Raw genomic sequence first — 18844 nt, forward strand, 5'->3', positions numbered from 1 at the left:
TAAGACATTAAAGTATTTCTTACCATAAATTGTCCGGTAAATACATAAGAGTGAGATTTATAACTTCAGCCACCTAGTACTTAGGTGTTATATCTAAGCTAGTTAACAGAGAGAGGAAAGTACTACAGGAAGAGTCTAGAAGACTAGTTTAAACTGCTCACCTACTAAGTGGCTTGAGTTGGCCAAAAGGAATCCTACTGTAAGTGCCATGCAGTGAACTGGTTTGTCACGAGCTCAATTTGTACCTCTTAACATGTGCTAAAAATCTCTGACCTGACAGCAGAAGACTGCTGCCTGGATCAGCCCTCCAGTGGCAAAACTGGGTTGGAGAAGAGTACAAGATTAAAAACTGCATCTTCTGGCAGCACCCCTTGCATTCTTCATGATCAAGACACTGGATTAAATTTCCCAGTGTGTTACCAACACTCTGTGTTACCTGGGGTTTGTTCTGCTAGCCCAGGTTGCCGTCTCTATAAAGAGAGCAGAAGAACTTTTCACCCTGCTCATTCTTGGTGTCTCCTATAAGTTCTTCTGAGTCTCATCCGATTCTTTTTCTCCATGCCATCTCTTCACCAGAAAAAAAAAAAAAAAAAAAAAAAAAAAAAAAAGGAGAGCATGTTTATATTTTGCTGTGGAAAACTTTAGCATCAACCAGTAGCTATGAAGAATAATTCTGAAGATGAAAGATGTAGATGAAGGACCAGACCCCGTCTAGCAGTGGCATGGCATAAAAAGAATGGCTTTGAAGGAAATGGATGTTTGGGAAGTAATTTGAATTTTTATAAAAAGATTTCTATGTGCAGCCCAGGGAAATTCAGAGTTTTATCAGCACTGGCAGGGCCTCCAGTGAAGGAGTTAGCAAACCTGGAAGAAAAAGGGCTCACATGACATCCACTGAACTATGACTAGGTACATCACTAGCTTAACCGCAAGGAAAAGTGCTTCCAGTTAATCTGCACTGGTCTCTAACCGCCTAATGCCCAGGACATACCTACTTATTGAATAAAGATAAAGGGATGGAAATTATGTCAAGGAAGAGAAAAACCAGGATAATGAAACCCAATCATGACAATTAACAAAGAGACATAAAGAAGTAATGTGCATAAGCTGAAAATTAGAATAGAGACTCCCTGGATCAGACATCTACTGATTTCTGAAGGAATCCTGCAAGGTAGGCTATGACTACAGCAAAATACATGAATTGAGAAGAGGGATGGAAAGAAAGGATAAAAAAGGAGAGAGAGATGTTTGAAGTTTAATAACAATGACTAACTTTCCAATTTTGTGTCTATATTATATATAAACACACACGTATTTAAAGATACAAATGGAACAATGTAACACATGCAAATAGCATAATTGTCAAACAAGAAGACAGTTCACAATCTCTTTAAATCCCAACCCTACACTTGGAAAAGTCAGAATAGATTTAAAAAAAAAAAAAAAAAAAAAACAAAACCAACTTTTAAATCCAGAAATTATCTAAATTACAGGCTACTCCAGCCTCTCTTCAGAAGCAGACATGTTTACATGAATTGTAATTAAGAAATTGGAGGAATATTTTGCACAGTCTACCACAACTGACAAAAAAGAGCACCACAAATAAATTACAGACCTTGCTACATTAGTCCTAAATGCAGATGTAGCTGCAAGGGAGGAAGATACTCCAAATGAGAAACCGATGCCCAAAAGGCAACAAGACACGTGACGATGAGGAAGCTGCTAGAAGGTAGCTTTGTACCCTCCCAGTGCACCCGACTACAAGTACAGAGCATAAACCAGCGGGCCCAGAGTACTGGGACTGCTCCCCTTGGACACAGCGTGCTGCAGCCCACCGGGAAAAAAGACGGGCCCAGGGGATTTTAAAGAAGGGAAGCTCTGGGGCAGAGCAGGTGCCCGGAGCCACGTGCCGTGGCCCTGCCGCAGGCGCAGACACACCACGTGCCAGCAGGTCTGTGCGCAGCCACGGACCAGGTGCTGGAGAGTGTCGGCGAGAGGCAGCGCTTACGGCAGCGCCAAGTCCCAACCTCGGACTGCCAGCAGCAATGCAGGCAGCACGGAAGGCAAGGGCAGTGCTGGGGCGGGCAGGCACCTGTTCCAGACTGAGGAGGTCAAAAATCAGAAAGACAAAGGAAAGGTCTCAGCCAGAGGGAAGAGCGTCCCTGAGAAGGACAGCAGTGACCAAGGGGAAGTCCCTCCTCAACAGCAACGGGACAAACAAAAAGTGGAGACTGGTTTAGAGATCACAGCTGGTGTGCTTTGTCAGCGTGGCCACCACATAGCGGCATGGCAAGAAAGGCACTTTCTAGGGTACAGCACGTATGAGGCTGGTGAAAGATCCGTTGGAAAGAAAAGCTGTGAACTGCCACGGACCTTGAGGGGGAAAGAAAAGAAAGACTTGAAGCAGTCATCAGGAAATCAGCGTGTGCAGGGCTAGGATGCTAACTTGAGTCACAGCACCAACACAAACAGTCATCTTAATAACGAGACAATTTAATAAGTACAGAGCCCTGATGGTAAGCTGAACATTAAAGAGAGTGATGTTTTCCTTGCTCGCTGTTTCGGAGTAGCACGAGTGCCAAGCCTGCGGAGGAAGGTGAGTCTGGGCAGTCTCCTAAAATCTGCGTGTTTATCTTATGGAAAGGATTAGGACTAAGCCTGTTCACACTCTTCAAAATATTTGCCACCTGAGAGGTGACTCTCTAGTATGAATACCTTAACTCACAGCCAGCACAATGTAAGAGGTGCAGAATCATTTTTCTAACTGCAACTGGGAGCAATGAACTCTGCGTAACAGACTCTCAGTGGGTGGGAGAACCCTGGTATTCAGGACTTCCTGAATGGACTAAAAGTCAGGGATGACTGTTTGGCAAATTGTTTCTTTATTATCAAAGGCACTTCTGTCATTTGTGCCAAGACCTGAACTTTTATTTTGGATTGCAAAAAATCACCTTTGGGTTGAAAAAACTGTGACACAGGTTTTGCTCATGGCCTAAAATAACATAACCAAGATTATGAATTGCACCAGTCCACTTTTGGTAGGAAACTGACTTTGCAAACAGAAGAGTGGTCACCTATATTTCAGATTTTTCATTCGCTTTCCCCTCCAGCAAAGCAACACAGAAAAAATGTGGAGATGTTAGCCAGATGATGCCACCGTTCTCAGAACACATGAAACAGAAGACAGTCATGTTGCAAAGAATTACTATGACTAGAAGGATACTTCCTTATCTTGGCTTTTAATTTTATTTTATTTTTGGCTTCCAAGAGAGCAAGGTGAGGTTTAGAGAGGAGGTCTTTGGGCTACTATACCAAACTGCCCAACTGGAAAACAGCTAAGGGGGGTAAGCCCTTAAATATAAGGAGCCCTTTCTTTCCTTAAGGGACCCCTTCAGGATCAGTGCCAAAACAGAAGTGGTGGAATTAGGAATTTCTTTCCTCCCAAGGAAAAGGGCCTCAGAATACTGTCTCTCATTACTGCCAGGATGAGCTTCAGGGTCTGACAACTTTATGAATTATTCTAGTACGCTGGCACAGCCAACACTATTGTGGCTATTCTGATATTCTTAACACCCACAAATTGTGCTTGGAAAAATATCCCCCAGCTCTTACATCCAGACAGCTTTATGGAAGGGAATGAGTTGTAGAAAACGCAAATGACTGATAACTAGACCATACCAGCACTGATCTGATACATCTTAAGACAAGGGGGCCTACCTCATTCATTCCTTTCCAAGATGTTTCAGCCTGTCTTAAGCTTCATGCTGAAGATGAGAATGTCACAAAAAAAAAAAACCAAAAAAACACCCGAGTGTGAAATCAGTGCAAGGACATCAAAGCAGAAGAAACCAGTATGAGTGTCTGCAAAGAAACAAAAATTCTTGGGAACATTTCTAACTTCCTTTCAGACCATGGGTAAATTGATTAAGCCTAAATGAAAATGGTTGGGGGCAGTCCCTCCAATCAGTCCTGAGCTATTTCATTTGCAGGTAGTAGGGAAACACATCTGGATGTGTATCTGAATACACCTGGAAAGTGCCTGTACGCACGACAAACAAGCACACAAAAACCACTGGATGCAAACACATGAAACAGAACACATGAACGTTGAATTCTCTGGATATCTCAATTCAAGCTCTTAGATTTGTTCAAGAGAAAATAAAACCATCTTCTATAGGAGTGAATTAATGAAACACTGAGTCTGCTGGAGACCAGACCTGCCCTACCACTTACCTTCTGAAGCGCTACATTCTTTTGAAGTCAAGAGAAAAGCACTGGCTCTCTGGAAATGATCAGTGGGGAAATGGCATGAGACCACCAGCTCCTTTCAGTAATTACTCACTTTAACCACATCTTTGTCAGAAAATTATGAAAGAGGCTGCATATCCCAGGAGAGTCTCCCTGAAGGTCAGTGCCTGACTACCATTGGCCTGCGGCTGGAGTTTCTTCTCTGTCAAGGGGTCACTCCAGACCTGTTTACACAAGGGAGAAAAATGAGGTTCCTATTCCTCAGCCCTCAAACAAGCAAGCCAAGATGAACAGCAGACAGCCTTAGTTCTTTGCTCCCAGAACACCAGCCAGCACGCAAGAGCCAGCACAATGAGGAAAACAAACAACATGAGGTCAAGAGCTCGTGCAATTTTCTTCTCTGCTGGCCCCCAGTAAAAGCCTGAATCACGACAAGTCCTAAAGCAAACCTGGCTCTGCCCCCAGTGCAGTATATCAGTGCGGAGTCCCTTACATAAGGCAGCTTGCAAGGTGATAAAATGCCTCACAGCAACATGTAGCTCTCAGTGTTAACACAGGCACTGCCTGAAAGGTGCTTTAATTCCACGCAACTCCTACATTTCCAGTGCACACTTTTCTGGCACCCAGAAAGGAGGTGCCAGACCCAGCTTAGGTTCCTTGACTCACTGTGCCCACCAAATGCAGCACACCTGTTACAGTTGCTGTACATTTAGACCACGCAAGCCTGATCACTCAGCATCTCCTTTTATGTTTTCAGATGTAAACAGCCTGAAATTGGACTTGTAATTAGCAGATTATCATCCACTGGAAAAGACCAAATACATATTTGAGTATGTATTTTCTATACATGATTGTCAACAGTTTCCACTGCCCACCTGGTACTCCACTAGATATCATCCCAGTGGAGGAGAGAGTAATATGGAAAAATCATTGGTGTCATTTCAGTCTCCCATCGCTGCTCCACAGAGCTTCTTCCAGAGCGCTCTCAGAATCACACATCTCAAAATGTCCCTTCTGCGCCAGCTCCCCCTGAAGAAACCTCAACTCCTCTGCATCAGGAAGTTGCAAATGATGCTGTAAATACCAGAAGTGTCCCAAGCACTTCCAAGAATCTCTGTCACCACAACAGCCAGCTACCAACTCAACAAACGTTGCTTTGCAAGCAGAGGACGAACTCCCCTTTATCTACAGCCATGAGAAAGTGTGATGGAGCATGCACAGCACATGCATCCTGAGGGAACGGCACGGTCAGTAGTAGATAGTATATTCTTTTGGAAGCAGATGTTGAAGCACTTCACTAGAAGAAACAGGTGCTGGAGCATGTCCAGAGATAGGCAGCAGGGCTGGGGCACAAGGCTAATGGGGGACATTGGGGGAGCTGGGGGGGCTCAGCCTGGAGAGGAGGGGGCTGGTCGCTCCCTACAGCTGCCTGACAGGGGCTGTGGGCAGGGGGGGGAGTCGGTCTCTGCTCCCAGGGAACAAGTGACAGGACAAGGGGACACAGCCTCAAGTCGTGCAAGGGGAGGTTTAGATTGGATGTTAGGAAAAATGTTTTCACCAAAAGGGTTGTCAAGCACTGGAACAGGCGGTCCAGGGAAGCGGTGGAGTCACTGTCCCTGGAGATACCTAAAAGACACGTAGAGGCAGCGCTTAGGGATGTGCTTTAGTGCTGGGCTTGGCACGGCTCGGGTAACGGTTGGACCTGATGATCTTAAAGGGCTTTTCCAACCTCAATGATTGTATAATTCAATTATTCTATTTGATTGCCCTCCACCAAGGAATGGTTTTAACAAGTAATTTCATTGTGAATGAAGAAAAAGAGAGCCATGTAACCTGCCATAACCACATCTGAAGTATCCAAGCTAAGATCTGTTACTGTGACCTTCCATATCACAATATTTTGGGATGGGTGGGTAGAGAGAAGTTGCTGTTGGGGCACCAAATTCCTACTTTACTGCCATCTACTCAGAGCAAGACTAGGTTTTAAAGTTACTCTGTGAGGCATGATGGAAAGCCAGTGAGTTCCCAGGACACTAGTAAGGCAGAATTCATTGCTAGAGCCCTGCAAGGGAGCAGGCTGCAGCACGCTGAGCACAGGGGGGCCCGCACTTGGCTTTGAAGGCAGTCATAGCCCCTGCTATACCTCAACATCAACACGCTGAGGACACACGGTGCAGTGCCCAGGCCTGTGACTCTGAAGAAGAGATGCTGTTACCCTGCCAGTGAAGATGGACAAACCTACCCCTACTATCATCTCCCCCAGCACAGCCCTGGTAGCTCTAGGCAAGAGTCAAATACCTTTCAAACATCTTCCTTATAGCCTCAGCTAGAAATTATTGCCAGCTTCCAAGGTAGGGACCACAGCTCTGCCAGCAGGTGCTCCAGCAGCATGTGGAGCCTGCCTGTGCCAGCTGAGACTCCCACCGGCTCCCTGCAGCACAGCCCCTCGGTGCCAGCTGGACGCCAGAAGAGGAAAGCAGTCAAACAAACACTCAGAGGAGGCTAAGAAGGTGGAATGTGAAACCGAGCACAAATTTCAGCAGGGTATTTAACAGTTTGGCAGCCAAGATTTGAAATGTCTTCCTTGCATCATGGCTAGCGTTCTCTGCTGCTGTAAGCAATGCTCGCCTCCAAAGCATGCTCACCCTGAGCAACGTGTACTTTATTCTTTGCATACACGTATTTCTTTCTCTTTATGCATCTGAGACTCTGGGTTTTGAAACTAAAGGCGCAGAGACACCAAGTGATTGCTCTGCATTCTTTTAAAGCTCGTGCCAGGTGTGAGTAATGGAAGCAGAGAAACAAGTTGTGTCCTTCTTACAAGACCCAAAGACATTGGAGCATCCTTCACTGAGCTCAGCCTGCCAGGTGCTCCCACCCACCGTGCCTAAGGGATACCGAGCCACAGGAGAAAGAGCAAGAAGGTACAGTAGGGCTGTCAAGGTGCAGGGGATTGGGAATGGCTTTGCACAGCTGGCAAAATAGTCAGAAAGGTTCCAAGATCCACAGAAACAAATTTGACTTAGTAAAACTGGTAACGTTCAGCACACAGTTCTGTCAAAAAGATGAGGGAGGCTGAGAAAGAGAAGCCGATTACTGTACTTGAGTTAGTGGTCACAGCATGCGATACTTTCTAATAGCACCAGCATTTGGTTGTGCCTGGAAATGCACCACCAGCATTACAGCTGGATTCTCTCCTCTCCTCCTGCCTGTCCTGGTCTTGGCTGGGATCGAGACAAGTCTGTTCCCAGCAGCTGCTACGGTGCTGTGTTTTGGATTTGGTGTGAGAACGATGTTGACAGCACATGGATGGTTTAGTTGTTGCTGAGTCGCTCTTACCCCAAGTCCCGTGCACCGCCAGCGCTGGGGCACAAGGAGCTGGGAGGGAGCAGAGCAGCACAGCCGACCCCAGCTGGCCAAAGGGATATTCCACAGCACAGAACGTCACACCCAGTACATAAACTGGAGGTGGCTGGCTAGGCATTGGTCAGCAGGGGGTAAGCAACTGCAATGTGCATCACTCGAGTTTTGGGTTTTATTCTTCCCTCTTTCTCGCTCCTTTTCATTACTATTGTTATTATTAGTAGTAGTATTTTATTCCAATTATTAAAGTGTCCTTATCGCAACCCCTGAGTTTTACCTTTTTCCTCTATTCTCCTCCCCATCCCGCGGAGACAGGCAGGGTAGAGTAAGCAAGCAGCTCCCTGGTATGTAGTTGCTGGCTGGGGTTAAACCATGACACTTCCTAAGATGAAACTATACTCCGAAAATTGACTCAGTGTCACAAATGACTGAGCTGGCATGAAGAATATCAATCGCGTCACCAGAGAAATGAGGGAATTTTGCATCTATTCATTGGTGCTGTGCCTTCTCAAGAGCAGATAAGGATACATTATGGAAAAGCAATACAAATGCACACCTTTAAGCAGAACATGTCTGTTTCGTCCATGAATGGAAAAGCCAATGGTGTCAGAAAGCTCTTAGCAGTAACACAATATTCAATGTGAAAGAATAAACTTTTCTTTTTTTTTTTTTCTTCAAAGTAACACACTTAAATTTCCACTGGAATTGACTTACAGATTCTTCTTAATTACATTTCATTTTAAAAAGGCCAAGAAAATAAAAATAATTCTGTGCACTGGATCTATTTCAAGGAAGTAGAACATTGTTTTATGTCTCACCACATCTGAATAAGGGAGATAAATAGGTAAAACAGGACAAGGTTTAAGGCAGCAAGACTAAATAGCCTTCTCCAAATCATATGGAAAGCTTGTGGCAGAACTGGAAACCAGCCCTAGGAAACCTGACTCTCCTCACCGTATCATGAAAGAGCGAGATAATACAACTTCCCAGTTCACTTTGCTGAACTTAAAGTCACATTAGAAGGAAAAATGGATTTATGCTGTACATTTACTTTTAGTAGTATGTTAGGATGACTGAAAGAATGACAAATGTCTTTAGCACTGCCAGTGTTTTTCTTAAACATGTAGTTTCTGGAGCCATGTAATGACATGAAAATTACAGCAACAAAAATTGTTTAATAGTTACCCAGGACAGCAAACACAAACTGGAGACACTCAAAAACCAGATGGCTCATAAATATGTTTGGTTTAATTTGATGATTTTTAACCCTATCTTGTGATGTGAAACCTGGAGCTTGGAGAGTTTACTACCAGGAGAACGGTGCTTGCTATACATTTACCCTTTGCCAAGCTCAGACAGACAAAGTAAGGTACTTTCAGCTGTCACTTCTCAACCGCTTGCTTTCTTCCTCCTTTGTGTGTTTGCAGCACCACGAGAAAAAGGACATGCTTAAGAGTATTTTTAAATGTAGCCGACCTTTATTTGAAAACTCATGGGAGCAGTTCTGTGCACGCTAGAACTTATAAAACATTTTGCACAAAAAATTTAAGCCTGGACCCAAAATTATTTTACCATCTCCCTTTTAGATGATAAATGTAAACCCCAGCTCTCCACCTTCAGAACAGACACAGTCCTGCCCCTAACCATTCCACAGCATCTCTTCTAACAACAGCCTGCACATGGTATGGGCCAAAGCTGAAAACGGACTATTTTGGCTGAAGGGCTAAGAGGAGCCTTGAAGGCACGCAAGAACACGGTATATCTCTTATTTCTCAGTCCTGTAGCATCACTGGTAGGATTCAGACTACTAGTCTGAATTTTGTGTTCCCTGAAACTGTTAAAAGTTTTGGAAATGGGATGCCAAAATATGAAAAGGTCCAAAATCAAGAAATTGTCATAAATAGAACTAGATAGCTAACAAAGATGTTTTTCGTTTTATTAAAACAAGTTTGTAGGTATTTTCACAGTAGTACAAATTCATATGGAGGTTGTCAGCTCCCTGACATCTGGCTGACGAGGCTGACGTGGAGCATTTGCTCCCTCGCCACGGAAGCAGGCATCATGAAGCTAGATCCGGGTGTGTTCGCACAGTCTAAGCCCAGGTGTCTAACCCTACAGGTTCATTTCACGAGACACTTATTTCAGTGACTGGGGGGAGAGATTCAGAAAAACCCAAGTTTAAGAGTTTCCGGAAACAATTCCTTTCCCATCCTCCCTCCCACCTTCCTCTGGCCCCACTGGGAGACTGGCTCCCTTCTTGTCCTTGCTCAGCAGTCCCCGTCTTCCCAGCTGTATCTGCACAAGCTGTATAGGTTTACAGTGTAACTGGACCATTAACATGTTTACAAAAAGAAAGCCAGCTTTTAACCTAGATAACTTCAAAGCATCCCTGCACCCTGACCAACGCAGCTAGGATCAGGCCATGCTGCTGCTTGGGGGTTGGCAGGAGAGCTTGAGGTGGGCACAAATGCTGGAGAGCTGAGCTAAACACTGCCTGGATGGCGACCTTCTTCAAGTTCACTCAGTCTCAAAAGCCAGCAGAAAGGCCAATGGAATAACCAGCACTTCTACACTTGAAATTCTACCACTACTTGCCATAAGGCACCCGCCGCCGTTCTCAGTGGAAGAACGTCAGTAACATCACTATCAGATGACAATTCTTGTCAATCCTCCTTGTGCAGCCACAAAGCAGTTTCTATCAGTAATGAAGTGACTTTTCTAGCTTACTCTGCCTGTGCCCTGGTACTGCAGGGAACATAAATTGTGCTGAAGCTTAATTAAAAAAATAACTATTAGCTGGATTTACCATAGCTGATAACCTGTAGAGTCGCATGCCACATAAGTCCCTGCAAAATGGTTATCTATATATTAAATATATAATTAAAATATTATTGCAAACAATCATGAGCAACCCCCGAGTACTGAACAGTTTTGGTAACTGCATCCACCAAGGAAAGCATAGAAGACAGCTTGTTGAAAGCAAAGCTTTTTTCTGTATTTTTTCAGATCCTAAACTAAGTGAAAAAAGTTAATCTCCATCAGGCAAAAAAACCCCAGATTTTTCCTTTCATTAATTTTCATGCGTACATATGCAGGAAGGGACACAACAGAGGACAAAGAATTACAATGCGGAGGGAAGAAATTAAAAAAGCTATGCCCTGTCCGAAACTTATCAGGAAATCAAAAATGAAAATAGCTTTTAGAGGGGAAGCTAAATGCTCGTGCGTAGTCAGATCAATCTAGCACAGCTCTAGATCAGGTGAAAAGAGCTAGATCTGCATAAGTCTTTCACTTTTCTACCTACCTGAATACCCAGAATACAAGCCCTTTTGAAATAACTAAATAGAGGCCGACTTGCTTTATTCACTCGTTTTGCTTATAGTTAATTCACAAGGTTATTTTTTTTGCTAATTTTACTGACTTTACTGACTTTATTCTCTAGGATGGCAACAGGCTGACAAACACAACCTGTCAGGCTCTGGGAAAGTCTAAACTCTTCTAAGAACCTGATAGATCTTGAAGGGCCAGGAGGCATGTGTGACTTCAGGAAAGTTGGGAAAAAAGATGGTGATAGCAAGTATTCTGCAATGACTATGCTATGAGGGCTTATGAGATTCATAAAGTTCGGTGTCCCCTTAAATACTAGGCTGAACTGTTAGCCTGCATGGGGTTAAAGATAGCTTCTTTTACAACTTTTAAATACTATTTGGCCTCCTGCAGTGACTGTAAACACAGAAAATGCTCCCGTTGTGAATTACATACTTTAAAAGTGTTACTCACTTAAAGAGAACTGAACTCCAGCACAGCGGACATCAAAGTGCCATACAGCAAACCTTAAAGACATGCTAAAGACCAAGGAAATTTCAAGCAGTCATGCTTCTCTAAGATTCTATTTGCTGAAATCAAAGTAGCAAATATGTATTTATTAATCACTTAGAGCTCAGTAGGAAAGAAATTATAAATAGCAGATACTTGGAAAATTAAAACTGCAGTTTAATATAACAACAGAAACAGAAAATCCAAAAAAAATCAAGACATCTAAGGTATTAGAAGTGCATAAGCATAATTGTCGATGTTTCTTATATTGTCTAAAAATTAGTCAAGACACCAGGGTGTGCAAAACTGCCAAATGAAGTATGTGGTGAAGCAAAGCAGTTTTGCAGTTCAGTTCCAGTTTGAATTCAGCTTTGCCAAAGGTTGCTCAGGTTCAGGCTGACAGCTGCGAACCCTTTTTTTGGTAATCCCAAAATCCACACTCACATGGGCTCATGGTCTCCACTGGAAAAAAAGTTCCTCCATCCTGCTTCTCCGCCCAGCCCTGGCACCCCCCATCCTCTCCAGGTATCCCCACATTCCTCCTGGCTCCTTAAGGCCAGGAAAGCAGAGCAGAAGCCATGAGGCAGAATGAAAAAGGGGAGCACCCGAGCAGTCAGAGTTCACCCTCAGCACGGAGAAGGTGGTCTTGGTCCTGGCCACAGGGCGAAGCCTCTCAGATGCCCGCCATGGCCTGAGGCTGCTCCCCTGCCAACAGCACCTCTGCTGTGGGAAGCCAGATTTCAGCGAGCTGGGACTCTGCACCAGTGACCTGCAGGGCTCAGTTCTCATTGAGGTCCCAATATGACTGCCGTTGCTGGTTCAAGCTGTGAAAAAAGTTCTACTTTGTGTTTCATTAGGGTTCTGAATGGCACAAAAACTCTTGACCATGACAACGCCGGAACAGATGCTTCTCACCTCCTGCTTTATTCTGTGCACCAAAACACCACCCCACCCCTCCACATCACTTCCTAGCATGGCTCTCACTCAGTAACTTTATCCCTCCTAATTTTTAATACAGAAATACGTATCTCCATAAACAGACACAGGGGAGAGGCATGGATGCTTTAACCCCAGAAAGTTTGGCTGTTTGTGCCCTCAAACACATGCTGTGCTACAGACTGGGGAAAAACACCCCAAGTGAGCAACTGAAACACATGAATAAATGCATCATTCTTGGCTGATATGCCAAAAGCTTATTTCAGATTTCAGATACCAATTAGCTGAAAATTTGTGATGTCTTACTAACAGACATGGCTCTCCCATTAGGTGGGGCAAAAGTTAAGCCGAGTTGCAGGATAGATCTGTACTTTTTGGAAAGACTTCAGGCTTTAATTCTTTACTTGTCTCATTCTTGACTACCTTTAACTCTGATGAGCCTGCTGTGCCTATAGGGGCCTCCCCTGTTTTTTTAAAACTCTATCAGTGCCATTGTCAGGGAGTGGTTTTCCTTCATATAGAACAGAACAGTTCAGTTGGAAGGGAACTACAACGATCATGTAGTCCAGCCGCCTAAAATAAATATAAAGCCAGTTAGAAATCTTAACAAACTTTTCACCAACTAGTGGAAGACAAAGTTGTACAGAAACTTGTAAAGTTTTGTCATTTTCCAGCCAGCCTTATATTAAGGAGCACGTCTAGAAAATCAACCTGAAATTCTCTTAAAAAGAGAAAGCCCAGCCTGCAGATGAGTATCTTACTGACGTCCTGAATTCTTTATTTCCTCAGTACATACAATAGAGTTGCTTTTTCTAGGTGAGGAGGACCAGAGTGCCATTTCTGTTTCCTTTCATGCCATTTCTCTGTTTTCATTACTCCTCATGGGCCCAGCTGTGCTGGTATCGTACACGCTGGAAGAAGCTGCAGTGATACACTGCCTTGAGGAAAGCCCTTCGGAACAGCACACCTGAGGGAGGCAAAATGCTGCACGACACCCTGCACTCGCTTGGGAGCTGCAGGCCATTAGGCATTGCAGAGACCCAAGGAGGTCCAGATGCCACATCTGCTCAGTTGTAAAGGTCCTGCACCTCGGGCTCCCCTCATGCACATGTGGCATGAAGAGGCAGGAACCTAGCATTCCCCACACATAGCCCCTCCAGTCCCAGTGGTGCTGAGCCAGTCATAATCTGAACTAAAGGCTCTACATGTTCCTGCTGCATACATATAACATACATATACATATACATAAGCGTGATCTGTCACCACGCTCACAAGGGATCTCGGTTCTCCCTTTTCACTCTGAGCACACCTGTCAGATCAGCTGCAAGCCACCTCTTATCAACACCCCAATTTGCCACTTTTCCAAGCTAGCCTGCTGTCCTACCTGCCACGGGTTTCATCTTTGTGCACACCCTGTCCTGCTGATAGCAGGCCACATCAAAGCACTGGCTTTGTTACTCGCCAGGAGAGGAGAGAAGCAGGGGAGTAATTATAATGGAATGGGAGGAAGAGGAATTGTAAGAGGAAGGACTGATGCTGAGAGACAGGAAAAGACTATAAGCCTGATCCAATTAATTAACATAATTAATGTCATTATTTTCCTCCTTGGATTTAAGCATTCAATACAGAAATCATGCTTACTTGTAAGAGCCTCAGGTAAAAGTCTCCAGATACAGAAGGCAAGATGTTGCACTGCTGTAACTGTAATCCCAGAAAGGTCCATCAATTTGCATTAACTATGAACCCTCTGGACTCCTTCCTCTCATTTATTTCTAGAAAGAGCTCACCTGTCTCTCATCTTAGCAGCTGCTTTCTGCTTTGGCTTTTACTAAAGGTTTGCAGAAAGTTCACTTTATCTTTGCTTCCTTTATTTCTGAGAAATTCGATCCAATACCAAGCTACAAACAAGAGTACCAGCCACTGTGTCTGTGTGCGGTAAGGAACATCAGCCTGAGCACAACCACCTGCGCGCACAAACCCAGGTACAAATCGGTCCCACAGCATTACAAGATAACTGAGCAGCTTTAGTACAGGATTTTCCAAGTACTGGCAAGCCCAAAGAAATTTAAACAAACCCAAACTGTCACAGGTCAATCTGAAAAATTTTCAGAAGTTTTATAAAATTCCAAAGACCAACACATTTAGGGAGTGTTGAACTATAACATTTCATGTCAAAACTGAACATTTGATACTAATTCGTGTTTTAATATTTTTAAATAAAGATTTAAGATATTTGAATAAAAGACTAATCAAAAGCCTGCATTAAAAAAGAAATTAAAACAGCTAGACTCATTTGAATGTCTTAATATGAACTAACCAGTGCGCACAGAAAGCAAACCTCCATATGTAACAGCTCAAAACCTTTATAAAGCATTTTAGTGTCACCATATCATTATTTTTCACTAAAATTAATTCAAGGTGAAAATTTCTCTCCACTCTAGTCACAGACACCCAAGACGCCATTCTACACACCAGCACAGCCAGCGTGCACCCCACCGCACACACACAGGCTGAAGGCAGGGACCCCCTGTATATCTGTTCAGGACTCAGTGGCGTGGGAGAGGAATGTTTTTGAAACATCACTGGAGCGGGGCATCCTTTCCTCCAACTTTAATCTTATGGACTAATTAGAAACTCTGCAACTATGTAACACTGACAGAAAGCAAGATAGATTTCTCCTAAGGCTGACCACAAAACATTCTCTTCGGCTCTATAGTAACAGTACACACAGCTCACTACCAGATTTCTTCCTCCTCCACCTTAGTCCTCCCCTCTGTGATGTAGTTTACAAATCCCCAGTGGTTTTCTGGGTGTGCTCCCTCACTGTGGGATTTCCATATATCTCATTTATCCTTTTCCACTGTATTTCAAAGGGTCCTCAACTTTGTAACATCTGTGACTTAGAAAGAACTGTCTTTTTTACTTCCAGGCACCCTCCCCGTGTTTGGCTTTCAGCAACAGCCATAGTGCCTTAAATTGCATATCCAGACTGGGCACAGCGTCCGCAGGTGTGCTGTCATTTGCACAGTAAAGAACCACGGACCTAACTCTTCAAAACAAGTTTCAAGGATCATTTGGTGCTGCCCTGGTTGGAACTATTTACGTGAAAATACTAAAACCACTACTGTACCTGTGTGCTACTTCAACTGAGCAGAGATAGGCATGAGAAGAAAATAAGTGAGCAGCTTTTCAATGAAGAGGCAGAAGAGAACGTAGGGCCCCCCTCCCTCCCACTCCTGGCACGCTCTCCTCTAGACAGACAAAAGGACGCACAAAGCAGTAAAGGTTTGTCTACGTGAGCAAGGTGTGTCGGTTTATTTCAAGTTGGCTTACACCAAGATGAGGTACCCCTGTGTAAGCATCTTCAGGCACGCGTGGACTGATTAAACTTAAACCTGCTTATATCACTCTATAGAACAGGCCAGCTCAATTCTGAGAGGCCGACAAACCTGGACAGAGGAAGAAAACGTTTGGGGCTTCTGAAAGCAGTTTGTTAGACAAACCCAGGAATGGGGAGTTCACCATGGCCATTCCACAAACACCATTCCACAAATGAAGCTGGCTGTCTTACTCCTAAACCTGCCATCCAGCTCCCTATGCTTCTCTGCCTTAGAAAGGAATCATCAAAACCCCAAACTGTAACTATTCCTCAGGCTGAAATTAAACATCATTTTCTGTGACAGCTCCACTGCAAGTATAGGAAAGGGCCGTAAAGAAAGGCTTGACAAAATGCTTCTGCTAATATCTGTGGTTACACTCAATAGCTAAACTCTGAGCAATGACATAAACATGACTGCACTTTTGGAAAGGTGTTTGAGGTTTGCCTGGGATGTATGTTGTGCTACAATTTTGCAGGTAGTTTGCCCTCCACACCAAAATGGAAGAGCATGACATGTGGCCAAACGCAACCCAGTTTTTCATAGAGGAGAATAGGACTGAGCTACCCCTCCACCAAGCTCAAGTAATCAAAGGAAAATCATCCAATATGAAGACTCAAAGCAACACTGATGCTTAAAATAAAAAGAAAATAGTCCCACACATTCACCTGGTGGCTTTTTTCACCTTCTTCCTAGCCATCTCCTGAGGCTAGTGTGCAACCTCAGCCTCCAGATGACTGTGAAGCTGCTTTGACAGTGAACAACATACATTTGCGCACTAAGTCCTTCCCTGGTTTTGTTGTTGTTGGGTTTATGGTTCTTTTCATGAGGTTGGTGTTTTGTGGGGTTTTTTTTCTGCTGTTGTTCTCTACAACTTTCTGAATTTTTTCATAGAGCCTTAATTTTTGCACCAAAAGGAGTTCCAACCTCCTCCACTGTTTTGGCGTGCCAAAAATTTTCAATGGATGGGAACTCTGAAATTACCCTTTTAGGCTACAGCTCATTAGAAAGGCATATGCCAGATAGTAAAACAGAAGACAGAAAAATGGACCTGTAAATTCCCTCATCACCAAGACTTTGGGCTTTCCAAATACAAAAAGGAAATGTGAAGCCACTCAGAATATGCTCCAGGAAAACTTTCTTAATGGAAACACGAGTGGTTTTTAAAATAATTGACTGCAGAGTCTGAGAGCTGACCATAATAACTCAATGAGACAAGCAACCCCCATGTGAAGACTTCTGACAGCAGCTACACAGTTAAATACTCATGCATCCAAGTCTCTCCCTGGGTGATTGGGATTATTTTTGGCAGAAGGTTGGACAGAGATTGTAAAACGTACACGTTTTTTTTCATTTAGCTCTTTACTTGCTTTCTCTGAAACACACCTTTTTTATCTCTGTCCTAATACAGTCATACTTCAAATCACAGACCTGAAGATACAGCAAGTATAAGGATTGTTCCTTAAACTAACCTTACTTGCATGTTGAGAGTCACCCCACCAAAAACACTGCGATGATATTTAGCAGCTCTTGATGAGAGCACATGCCATGAGAACTGAGGCTGTGGGGACACAGTTCTGCTTGCATGAGGGGCACTTGCCCTGGGACCCTTTGGCAGTAAAGCAATCTCTTCCTGACCAGAAAAAGCCTGAGATCAAAACCTCTGCACTATGCCTTGGCATTCAATTATAAACAAAACTAAATGATGAAACCTGCTTAAAAACTGATGTCCCAGCATGCCTTCTTGTGAGCGAAGGCTCAGCATTCAGCCAGAGAATGTTCACTGCACTAGCAAGCACTAACTGGAGCGCCCAAGAACCCGTCCACCTTATCTCCTTCCCTGCCTGGAAGTAATCCTGTTTGTTACACTGAGAAATACAGAAGCATCTCCTGATCCTTGTCGAAGGGTCAAGCTGACGTCCCTGTCTCTGAGCTGGGGGTACTATTGCAACTGCAGCTCTCCGAGAAGTTCAGCATGTCCGATACAGGTTTTTCATAGCAAGTTTGCTTGTGATTGTGCCTACTCAGTGAACGTGTCCTACTCCTACTTTCTTCTCCTGTCTCTGCTTGGGTGCGTGCTGCTGCTTCCCAATTTCTTTCCTATTCCTGCAGCTTCCCTCCTCTCCTACTGTTATTTCCTTCCTCTTGCTGCATTTCAGGACCAAAAGTGGCAGTGACAGCGCGGCACAAAGATTCCTCTCAAAACTCACCCTGAGCACCCCCCTCTAGGTGGGAGCTTGCAACTCCACCTTTCATAGTCCCCATACCTCCTTCTCCCTTTATGTGTCTCCCTCACCTCCCTCCTCAGACAAGCACCCTCCCCGGAATACCCTTCCCCGAGAGCAGGTTCCCGGCCCCGGGGCGCTGCCCTCCGGCGCCTCCCCCAGCAGCCCGCAGCGCGGCCGGGGCGCAGCCGCTCCTGCCCTGCGGAGCCCCGCACGGTGGCAGCGCCGGCCGCCAGCCGCAGCCCCGGCTCCGCTGCTCGCCTCGGCCAGCGGGATGTATTCGGGATCCACAACCGTCAAGACTTATCCCACCCGCCTTACAGGTTCACGCCAGTACTTTCTCCGCCTTCCCCCGCTGCTTCCAAACGGCGCTTTCCTGCTTTTAAAGGTTGAAGGGAAGGGACGAGAAAGCGAGCCGAGCCCCGGCACGGGCAGCTGGCCCCTCGGGACCGGGGGAAGCCAGCCCAGCCACTTACCGAGCGCGGTGACCCGCAGCAGCAGCGGCGGCAGGCGGCCCATGGCGCGGCGGGGCGGCCCCGGGCGGGTGCGCTCCGCCGGCGGCTCCGCGGAGCTCTGAGCCCGGGCTCAGCTCCTGCTGCTCCGAGCACAATTCCCACCTCCTGCTCGGGCGGGGTCGCATGGGTCCTAGAGCCACCCTCCCCTCCCCTCCCTTCCTCCTCCTCCTCCCCCCTTCCTGCGTACCGCTCCTGCACGATCAGCAAATGCATACGGCGGTTGCTTCAGACAGGCACGCACCCATCCGTAATTTTGGGGGCATTAGTATTCACCGGGAAAGGCTGAAATCAGCATCTTACTGAGTTGTTCCCCCTTCTCAGTCTTCCCTCGCAGTTGCCTCAATGACACACACGTGCTGCATGG

General features: G+C 45.1%; 1 protein-coding gene across 1 annotated transcript in view; it reads right to left on the bottom strand.

Annotated features, from left to right (window-relative positions):
* LTK (leukocyte receptor tyrosine kinase) overlaps positions 1-18484 on the bottom strand; it is a 105259-nt gene extending 86775 nt beyond the window's left edge. Inside the window, exon 1 of the mRNA XM_040601501.1 lies at positions 18442-18484. Coding sequence (XP_040457435.1) covers positions 18442-18484 — 43 coding nt within the window. The remainder of the gene's footprint in view (positions 1-18441) is intronic.
* Between the last annotated feature and the right edge of the window lie 360 nt (positions 18485-18844).

Source organism: Falco naumanni, chromosome 7 (assembly GCF_017639655.2).
Source record: "Falco naumanni isolate bFalNau1 chromosome 7, bFalNau1.pat, whole genome shotgun sequence".
Classification (NCBI taxonomy): domain Eukaryota; kingdom Metazoa; phylum Chordata; class Aves; order Falconiformes; family Falconidae; genus Falco; species Falco naumanni.